The 10208-nt window shown below is 36.4% G+C and overlaps 2 protein-coding genes across 2 annotated transcripts; both read left to right on the forward strand.

Moving 5' to 3' along the window:
* The first annotated feature begins 1799 nt into the window (after positions 1–1799).
* On the forward strand, positions 1800–5923 carry LOC102626010 (probable sulfate transporter 3.4). The gene is made up of 13 exons (XM_006476039.4): positions 1800–2379; positions 2483–2531; positions 2596–2803; positions 3193–3364; positions 3501–3566; positions 3660–3773; positions 3945–4061; positions 4218–4344; positions 4433–4719; positions 4880–5070; positions 5180–5265; positions 5351–5427; positions 5527–5923. The coding sequence occupies exons 1-13, from the start codon at positions 1999–2001 to the stop codon at positions 5668–5670; spliced, it is 2019 nt and encodes a 672-aa protein (XP_006476102.1). The 5' UTR covers positions 1800–1998; the 3' UTR covers positions 5671–5923.
* A 1100-nt stretch (positions 5924–7023) lies between these two features.
* On the forward strand, positions 7024–10208 carry LOC102618425 (probable pre-mRNA-splicing factor ATP-dependent RNA helicase DEAH5). The gene has a single exon (XM_006475646.4). The coding sequence runs from the start codon at positions 7154–7156 to the stop codon at positions 9980–9982; it is 2829 nt and encodes a 942-aa protein (XP_006475709.1). The 5' UTR covers positions 7024–7153; the 3' UTR covers positions 9983–10208.

The raw sequence follows: 10208 nt of genomic DNA on the forward strand, positions 1-10208 counted from the left end.
ATTTTAAGATTACAATGAATCATGCTAAAAATAAATGGATAATTAAATTTGAAACCGAGCGTTAGCGGATGAGTGCTAATTCCAAGGTGAATGATTGTTTGGCTGATTCCTCGAATTCTTAAATCTATATTTTGGCCCTAAAATTTTTAAAATTATGGATTGTAAAATGTTATATACATTTACAAATAGGTTCTTTTCTAGAATTTCAACCGTGCTTATTTTTTCAATATTCTAAATAGATTTAAATTTTTTTAAACTAATCCATTTACTTGAAAAATAATCATTTTGACAAAACACTTAATTTTTATTTTCTTCAAGCATTTTCAAAGCACCTTTGTCACCAAACCATAACTTAATAAAAGATTCAAGAATTTTGGTGGATGAAACGCATAAAAGACTTTTGAACTCACATTTGCTAATCATACATAAATGTAGACAAAGTAGTTTTATAAGAATTATGAAAATGAATATTCACCTTAGCTAGTGTTTTGAGTGTGAGTCTGACTTGATGAACATGTAATTTGAGTCCTTTGAACTTGATCTTACACAAATGACTTTTGATCTTCAAGAACTAATAAAATTCAAAAGTGTTTTTTTTTCTCTTTTCCATATTGTCCTTACCATATAGTTTGTTTTCATTAAAATCAAGATTTGTGAGATCCCTGAGGTCAACAATAAGTGTGTTAAAGATTTTTAATATTCCGTTCAGAAATTGACTGTTGTCACGTATTGAGAGCCTTAAATTTCATGATGAGAGATGAATAGGACAATACAAATATAATCAAAGTGCAAGGAATAAGCCAACAACTCATCGAAAATAATAATAAAAAAAAACCAACAACTCATTGAATGGGATGGTCGGCACCTCCTAAGGATGACAACGCGATAGATATAAGTTAGATCTACTAAACTCTTAAGTACAAATCCATGATAAAAAGGGAGATTCGTATCTACACTAGATCAATCGTGGATCTATGGCTTTTGCTCGATATTCATATCTGATTGAAAAAGATAAAAATATAAACTTGCTCTAAATCTATAAAAACATTAAGATCCAAACTTGCTTCAATATTTGTCGTGAATTCATCAATTTTAAATATTTAACAAGTAAAGTTAATTTTTTAATCTATTATAATAGAAGTTTAAATAAAATCAACTTTGTTAAACTACAAAACTAACAACGAAAATCAAATAATAACAAATTTTTCTAACAAAGAAGATTAAAATATATTGGTATCAAATAAAACATTCAATTCTTCCCAAAATAAAATTAAGAAAACTCTAATAAATATTGCAACTTATTTGTGTGGCTTTGATTTTAGTAAGTTAAGGTAAGCTTAATTTGATTGTAAAAGACTTTAAGTAATAAATTCTATATGGTTATAAATATTTTTAAAAATAAAATAAAAATAAAAGGCTTTTAATTGGATATGGATTTGGATCAGATTTTAAGTTAGATCCAAACCTACTTTAGATCTATCTTGGATCTATTCATCTATGTCCAGTTACACTACTCTAAATCTATTTTAGACTAATCCAAATTTGATTCGTTTGGATTAGATTATATGAATCATTGCTATCTCTAACACATCCTCCCCTTAACTCTAATGTAGAGGATTTGAACCTCCATGATAACTGTGGGAGTAATTTCTTATATGAGGCTTTTAATGTATACACTTTGGGTAATTATACTTTTCTTTCCAAAAAAAAAAAAAAATTACCATCGGTAGTTAAGAGCGTGATTAATAATCGCTTCGATGAGAGCGGAGATATTTCTCTGAAAGACCTGAGCCGTTAAATTGCCCTCTGGCAAAACAAAACTGTTTGTAACTACCACCTTTTTCTCTTATCCCTCTTAATTTGAAATGAACCAAGTCCTCTCTTGTCTTCTTCTTTTTCTATAACCATTGAAGCAAACTTCGTTTTCATTTTTTTGTTCCATTTTTTTTAATGTGGCTGCAACAAAACCTTTGCCGTTTTCGCTGCCAAAATTAAATTATGGGCACAAGCCTCAATCGAGTAGAAGAAGAAGATTATTCTTCGTACACCAATTCATCCGATTTTATCTCAATCTCTTTAGAAGACAACAATAACACGACCACGACCGCGACCAGCACCAGCAAGTCTTCGTCGGAGCTTCACCCTGTTTGCCTGCCACCGCATGTCACCACCTGGCAAAAACTAAATCACAGGCTACGCGAGATTTTCTTTCCAGATGATCCCTTGCACATTTTCAAGGATCAGAGTTGGAGAAGAAAGCTTGTTCTCGCTTTTCAATATGTGTTTCCTATACTTCGATGGGCACCCCATTACAGTCTTTCACTCTTTAGATCCGATCTTATTGCTGGTCTCACCATTGCAAGCCTGGCCATCCCTCAGGTCCAAAGCATGCATGCATTTCTTTTTCTTTTATTTTTCATTATTTATTCGTGTTTCTTCTTTCTCTTTATACAATTTTTTTTTTTAATTTTGGCATTTGCAGGGGATCAGTTATGCTAAACTTGCAAACTTGCAGCCTATAATTGGATTATGTAAGAATAAATGTTTTACCATTTTTTTTTAAATGAAAGAATTATATATTTATATATTTTACAGATTCAAGCTTTGTGCCACCAATAGTATATTCTGTTCTTGGAAGTTCAAGACACATAGGCATTGGCCCGGTCTCAGTAGCATCCTTGGTAATGGGTACAATGCTGGATGGAGAAGTTTCTCATTCAAATAAAAAAGATCTCTATCTCGAACTGGCTTTCACTTCCACTCTTTTTGCCGGTTTATTTCAAGCTTCGTTAGGGATTTTTAGGTATGGACCTGAACCACCTATTATTACATGACATTCAAGTTTAAAGTTTAAAGATTAATATTTGTTCTTTTTTCTCCCCTTAAATTTGAAGGGTTTAGCTTCAGGTAGACCTAATTACAATGACAGACCACCTTACCATATATTGCGGCTTAAGAATTTAAAAACAAAGCAATTGCTTCAAAGTATAGAAAATTGGTCAAAATAGAATGATGGAAAATAAAGTTACAAAGTTTACCTAACAACTAATGGAGATTCCACAGACTCGTGAATATTTATCAAAAAGCTAACATGGATTGATAGTGAAATCACAAATTTTAACTCTTATTATTATTTTTATCTTAAAGTTTTAAAGAATGAAGAGAACTGATTTTGAGATGGACCTTTTGTAGGTTAGGTTTCATAATAGATTTTTTGTCAAAGGCAACTCTGATTGGGTTCATGGCTGGAGCAGCAGTCATTGTGTCCTTACAGCAACTCAAAGGATTACTTGGGATTACTCATTTCACCAGCGACATGGAATTAATTCCTGTTTTGGAGTCTGTTTTCAATAGCATAAAAGAGGTGAGGAACAGAACAAACGCATCCTATCAAGCATACCAAGCAAAATTAATTAAATACACATGCATCATTGTTTAAATGCATGCTTGTGAGTGAAGGAAAGTTTACTATGATAAAGTTTTGCATTTTTTATCTGCAGTGGAAATGGGAAACTATTGTAATGGGCTTCTGTTTTCTAATATTTCTACTGGTAGCCAGATTTATAGTGAGTATATTTCTATTACCAATAAACTCAAGTTTGTCATTTTATTTCGTTTATCTTTAGAAATCATTTGTGATTCTGGACTTAAAAATACAGAGTACGAGAAAACCGAGGCTCTTCTGGGTTTCAGCAGCGGCTCCATTAACATCTGTCATTCTTTCAAGTCTCTTGATCTTTCTTCTAAAATCCAAACTTAAGCACGTTTCAATAGTAAGAAATATGTAGTCCTCCTAGCATTTGCTTTGTTCTTTCATATGAAAATTGATTTGCTTAAGCAACTGATTGCTCAGAGAATTTTTGCTTAAGATTAAATATTTACTCTTTTCTGGGGGGTTAATTTGATATGGTTTCATTTCATGATTCATTGTTGTGCAACAACAGATTGGTCATTTGCCAAAGGGTGTGAACCCAACTTCAGAAAACAAGCTATATTTCCACGGCCCTCATCTACAACTTGCAATCAAAACAGGCATTATAACTGGCATATTATCTCTCACTGTAAGCAGCCTCACGTTAATATTGAAATCATTTTTGACAATAGTGCACGGTAATGCATCAAACATTTGGAATTTTTCCATTTAAACTTCATGTATCATTATAAGGGCTCGGTTTTATTTTCTAAGCGGCTAATGATCATACTTTATTTTATGATAGGAAGGAATTGCCGTAGGAAGAACATTTGCTTCTCTGCACAATTATCAAGTGGATGGAAACAAAGAAATGATTGCAATCGGTTTTATGAATATTGTTGGATGTTGCTTCTCATGCTATGTTACCACAGGCAACTACATTTTAAATGTTCATCATAATTGTACCACAAATGCTAAACATTATAAGTTTATAACCATATATTCTTAAACAACTTTTAGGGTCTTTCTCTCGATCTGCTGTGAACTACAATGCTGGGGCAAAGACTATATTTTCGAATATAGTTATGGCAGCAACGGTGCTTGTAACACTGCTTTTTCTCATGCCACTCTTCCATTACACACCAGACTTTGTCTTAGCAGCAATTATCATAACAGCTGTTGTTGGGCTGGTAGACTACAAGGCTGCATTGCGATTGTGGAAGCTTGATAAGCTTGATTTTGTTGCCTGTTGTTGCTCGTTCTTTGGTGTTCTATTTATCTCTGTGCAAATAGGGCTCGCCATAGCTGTGAGTAAAGTAACATTCTATTCCTTACACATTAGAAGTACTCCATACTGCTTCTCTTAAACATTACAGATGAATCTTCAATTTATAAGTTTTTTAGATAAGTTTCGATTCCATCTATTCCATCACTCAAATAACTGACACTTTTGTTCTGAAAAGTCAGGTTGGAGTTTCCGTGTTCAAGATTATTCTCCACGTGACAAGGCCAAACACAGTGGTTTTGGGGAATATTCCGGGAACTCAGATATTCCGAAGCCTCAATCATTATGAGAACGCAACAAGGGTTCCGTCCTTCCTCATTCTCAGCATTGAATCTCCAATCTTTTTTGCAAACTCATTATATCTCCAAGAAAGGTATGTAATTAGTTTGTCAAGAACTGTGTTTATATATCAACCATCAGATCTTCAAGTAGGTCATAGCCATCTCGTCTCTGAGGATTGCTTACGTTTTGTTTGGTTGCAGGATTTCAAGATGGGTGCGGGGTGAGGAAAACAGGATCCGAGAAAACAATGAGAGGGCCCTGAAATGTGTAATTCTGGACATGACTGGTATATATGCAAATATTTATCCACATCCAATCTCAAGTGTCAAGTAATGAACAAAAGCTAACTTGGCTTCTTTAACAAACTGCAGCTGTGACTGCAATTGATACCAGCGGTATAGATGCCATATCGGAACTTAAAAAGAATATGGACAAAAGATCGCTTCAGGTGAGGAAACAAACTTACTACTGTCAAGACATCTGCTGTTTCCCTGGGAAACATCTTCACTTTTTGTTGTTTTTTTTATGGTCATTCAATTTCTTGTAGCTCGCGCTGGTAAATTTAGTTGGAACAGTAATGGAGAAGCTTCACCAGTCAAAAACTCTTGATTCATTCAGATCAAAAGGACTTTATTTGACTGTTGGGGAAGCAGTTGATGATCTATCATCTTCATGGAAGCACTGGCCTTAGATAAGCTTAGAAAGGTTTTGGTAGTTTGCAAGTAGCCAGAATGTAGCATTTGTAAGTACAGATATTCTAGCATCCTATACATTGTGTATTTCATCACCATAGCTTGATGATAAGAGTTTACGAGAATATATCTCCATTAGCAAAAAATTAGAATTTTCTTTTTCTTTTTCTTCTTATTACTTGTAATTTTGCAAGTTCTTCGACCAATGTTTTGATGATTTTCAAGTGATGATTTGGAAGTTTTGAGGGTTAAATTTTGAGGCTTCAATTTGAATAGCTCCTCTGTTTTACCCATTATGAACATTGCTTGATTTTGATGTTTTCAATTTTCAGCTTATTTAATGTTTTGTTATATTTTTCAGGCTTTGAGACTGAGCATTAATTAATTAATTATTACTTGGGTTAATTTTTGGCAGCACCCAAATGTTTCGACAAATGGCACCGTGCATCCAAGTCTTTTTTGGATGGATCACCGCACGCTAATTCCATCAACAAGCACGTTAATTTACATCATAAAAAGCATAAAATGGCCATTTTGAAAGAGCAAATAAAACACCCCTACTTCGCAATTGATTGTATATATATGTATATAATATACACACACACATATATATTTAGTTCTTCTCTAGTGTAGATGTCCTTATTTTATTTTTATATGGATACACTTTAAAATTTTAGGATTTAAAAGAGTTAATTTTTAACTTTTTAAACCCATGGTTTTATAATTAATTTAAAAATAAATTCTTTTAAACCGCACGGTTTAAAAGTGCGGTTTAAAAATATATCCGTATTTAAAAAAACGTGAGCGTCTGAGAATATATATATATATATATATATTCAACAACAGTGTTGACGCAAAATATCAAATTATCAGTAAACATTGCAATGATTGCATAGCTGTAGCATCATCTAATGCGACTGCAACACTAAAGAAAATAGTTGATTTTATGTTAAATAACATTTCTTTAGCCAGCTTTAAAGTGTAATGAAATTAAGCTACTTAGTAAATATAATCGGCAATAACTTGGTACTTTTTATTGAAAAAATTGAAATTACAATCCATTCAATCCTATGATATATTCAGATGCCACCGCCACGAGCACTTTAGTAAAAAGAAAAACATTGGGCTCGGTGTCATTTAAGAAACCTCTGGGTGTTGTGGGAAGTTAGCCCTTTTCGCTTTTTTTTTCCCACATTTTTTTTCTCCGGGATTATTTGATTCAAACATTTCAGTCAACACGGCTTGGGCACAAAGTCAAGTCTCGTGGACTCTGAAGTTATTTCCGCGGGCCCGCCAAGCGTGCACCGCAAGCCACCCGAGAGCTATATAAACGTCAGCAGCAGTTGGGCATTCACAAATTTTCATTCTTATTATCTTTGCGATCACGAATTTAGGTACGCCAAAACCCTTCCTCCGAGAAATTTTTCGTTTATTTTATTTGTTTTAAATTTCTTTCTTTTCCGTGCACTAGTTTAACCATCGATGGCCTTAGACAACGGCATTAGAGAACTAACGTATCTTTCCCTGCTATCTAAAATTTGTTCCGAGTTAGAAACTCATCTGGGTTTTATTGACAAAGTATTAGCCGAGTTTATCTCCGAGTCAGGCCGTAATTCTGAAACCGTAGAGATATTTGATGATAAATTGAAAGAATACGGTGCTGATTTGCCTAATTATCTTGTCCGCACGCTGTTTAATGTCATTCATACCATTCTTCATCCCAAACCCAAATTGCAATCAAAGAAAAAGAGTGGTCGTGATCGGAAAACAAATTATAAGGCTGAGTTTGAGAATGATAGAGAAAGAAGTGGGAGATATTGTAAGAGTAATCCGCCGATGTTGAAGGATATGCCGGTGAGTAGGATGGGAGGAGTTTCAGGGGTTTTGGCTTCCAATGAGTACCCTAGGTATGATGAGGAAGAAGAGGAGGGGTTTGCTTCTTGGGCAGAGGGTGATGAGGAAGAACTTGAGATTGAACTGAGTGAGGATCAGCCTGCTTTTCTACAGGGGCAGACCAGGGTTTCTGTGGATTTGTCACCAGTGAAGGTCTTCAAAAATCCTGAGGGGTCATTGAGTCGTACTGCTGCACTCCAATCAGCTCTTACAAAGGAAAGGAGAGAAGTGAGGGAACAACAGCTGAGGACAATGATTGATTCCATACCAAAGGATCTAAATCGTCCTTGGGAGGACCCAATGCCAGAGACTGGTGAGAGGCATCTAGCACAGGAGCTCAGGGGTGTTGGTTTATCTGCTCGTGACATGCCTGAATGGAAGAAGAATGCATACGGGAAAGCATTCACTTTTGGACAAAGGTCAAAGCTCTCCATCCAGGAACAGAGGCGGAGCTTGCCAATTTTCAAATTGAAGAATGAACTAATCCAGGCTGTTCATGATAACCAGGTCCTAATACTCATTGGTGAGACTGGTTCAGGTAAGACAACCCAATTGGCACAGTATCTTGCAGAGGCTGGTTACACTACGAAGGGCAAGATTGGATGTACCCAGCCCCGTAGGGTGGCTGCAACTTCTGTGGCCAAGAGGGTTGCTGAAGAGTTTGGCTGTCGTTTGGGAGAGGAGGTTGGTTATGCCATTCGATTTGAGGATTGTACTGGACCAGATACTGTGATCAAGTACATGACTGATGGGATGTTGCTTAGGGAGATTTTGATTGATGAGAATCTTTCTCAGTATTCTGTCATTATGCTCGATGAAGCTCATGAGAGGACAATCAACACTGATGTTCTTTTTGGGTTACTTAAGCAGCTTGTGAAACGGAGACCTGACCTACGCCTGATTGTCACATCTGCCACGTTGGATGCAGAGAGATTTTCGGGATATTTCTTCAACTGCAACATCTTCAGTATTCCAGGGAGAACATTTCCAGTTGATATAAACTACTCCAGACAGGTGGTAACTGATTATCTAGATTCAGCATTGATCACAGTCTTGCAGATCCACGTCGATGAACCTGAAGGTGATATTCTTCTTTTCTTGACGGGTCAAGAGGAGATAGATTTTGCATGTGAGTCGCTTTGCGAGAAGATTAAAGCCCTGGGTAAAGATGTTCCTGAACTGGTTGTTTTACCAGTTTACAGTGCGCTGCCAAGTGAAATTCAATCAAGAATATTTGAACCTGCCCCTCCAGGGGGGAGGAAAGTGGTTGTGGCCACTAACATTGCTGAGGCTTCTTTGACTATTGATGGGATATTTTATGTTATTGATCCCGGCTTTGCAAAGCAAAATGTCTATAATCCGAAGCAAAGGCTTGATTCACTGGTCATAACTCCAATTTCACAAGCATCAGCCCTGCAACGAGCTGGGCGTGCTGGCCGTACTGGGCCTGGAAAATGTTACCGCTTGTACACAGAGAGTGCATATCGCAGTGAGATGTCCCCTACTACAATTCCAGAAATCCAAAGGATTAATCTTGTACATACTACCCTCACTATGAAGGCTATGGGAATCAATAATCTGCTGTCTTTTGATTTTGTGGATCCTCCATCTCCCCAAGCTCTTATTTCTGCCATGGAGCAATTATACAGTCTTGGAGCTCTGGATGAGGAGGGACTTCTGACTAAATTAGGTAAGAAAATGGCAGAATTTCCCCTAGATCCGCCATTATCAAAGATGCTGCTAGCAAGTGTAGACCTTGGTTGCAGTGATGAGATATTAACGATCATCGCCATGATTCAAACTGGCCATATCTTCACCAGACCCAGGGAAAGACAGGCTAAAGCAGATGAAAAAAGAGCCAGGTTTTTCCAGCCCGAGGGAGATCATTTGACCTTGCTTGCAGTGTATGAGGCTTGGAAAGCCAAGAACTTTTCTTTGCCTTGGTGTGGTGAGAACTTTGTTAACTCTCGATCTTTGAAGAAGGCACAGGATGTGAGAAAGCAACTTCTGGCCATCATGGATAAATATAAGTTGGGCGTTGTCAGTGCTGGAAAAGATTTCCTGAAGATAAGGAAGGCCATTACTTCTGGATTCTTTTTTAATGCAGCTAGAAAGGACCCACAGGAGGGCTATCAGACTCTTGTCGAGAACCAGCCGGTTTATATCCACCCTAGCAGTGCTCTTTTTCAAAGACAGCCTGATTGGGTCATTTACAACGAGTTGGTAATGACAACAAAGGAATACATGCGCGAGGTAATAGCTATAGATCCAAGGTGGCTTGCAGACTTGGCACCAAAATTCTTCAAGGTGGCAGATCCCACGAAAATAAGCAAGCGCAAGCGTCAAGAACGCATTGAACCGCTATATGATAGATATCATGAACCGAATTCTTGGCGGTTGAGTAAAAGGCGTGCATGATGCATGATCTCAGCGTTAACCAACGTTATCTTTGTTAGATTTTGCATTTTGGTACGTTCGCTTGTGAGTGTGTCAGGTTCGATTCTTCTTTCAACAGTTTGTTGATGTGTTTCTATTGGAGGTTGAACTTTATGTACTTTAAATTTGTATCCGGTCTGGACTGATAAATTGATGTTATGCGTGGATATTTGATGGTAATGCAAGTAGTTTAATCATTTGAAATTGA

The sequence above is a fragment of the Citrus sinensis genome, chromosome 1 (assembly GCF_022201045.2).
Source record: "Citrus sinensis cultivar Valencia sweet orange chromosome 1, DVS_A1.0, whole genome shotgun sequence".
Taxonomy (NCBI): domain Eukaryota; kingdom Viridiplantae; phylum Streptophyta; class Magnoliopsida; order Sapindales; family Rutaceae; genus Citrus; species Citrus sinensis.

Bases quoted from the DNA above. Each gene is read 5' to 3' on its own strand.
- LOC102618425 (XM_006475646.4), top strand. From the start codon at position 7,154: ATGGCCTTAGACAACGGCATTAGAGAACTAACGTATCTTTCCCTGCTA.
- LOC102626010 (XM_006476039.4), top strand. From the start codon at position 1,999: ATGGGCACAAGCCTCAATCGAGTAGAAGAAGAAGATTATTCTTCGTAC. The intron at 3,567-3,659 runs GTGAGTATATTT...TTAAAAATACAG, and splicing joins TACTGGTAGCCAGATTTATA to AGTACGAGAAAACCGAGGCT. The intron at 4,720-4,879 runs GTGAGTAAAGTA...CTGAAAAGTCAG, and splicing joins AAATAGGGCTCGCCATAGCT to GTTGGAGTTTCCGTGTTCAA.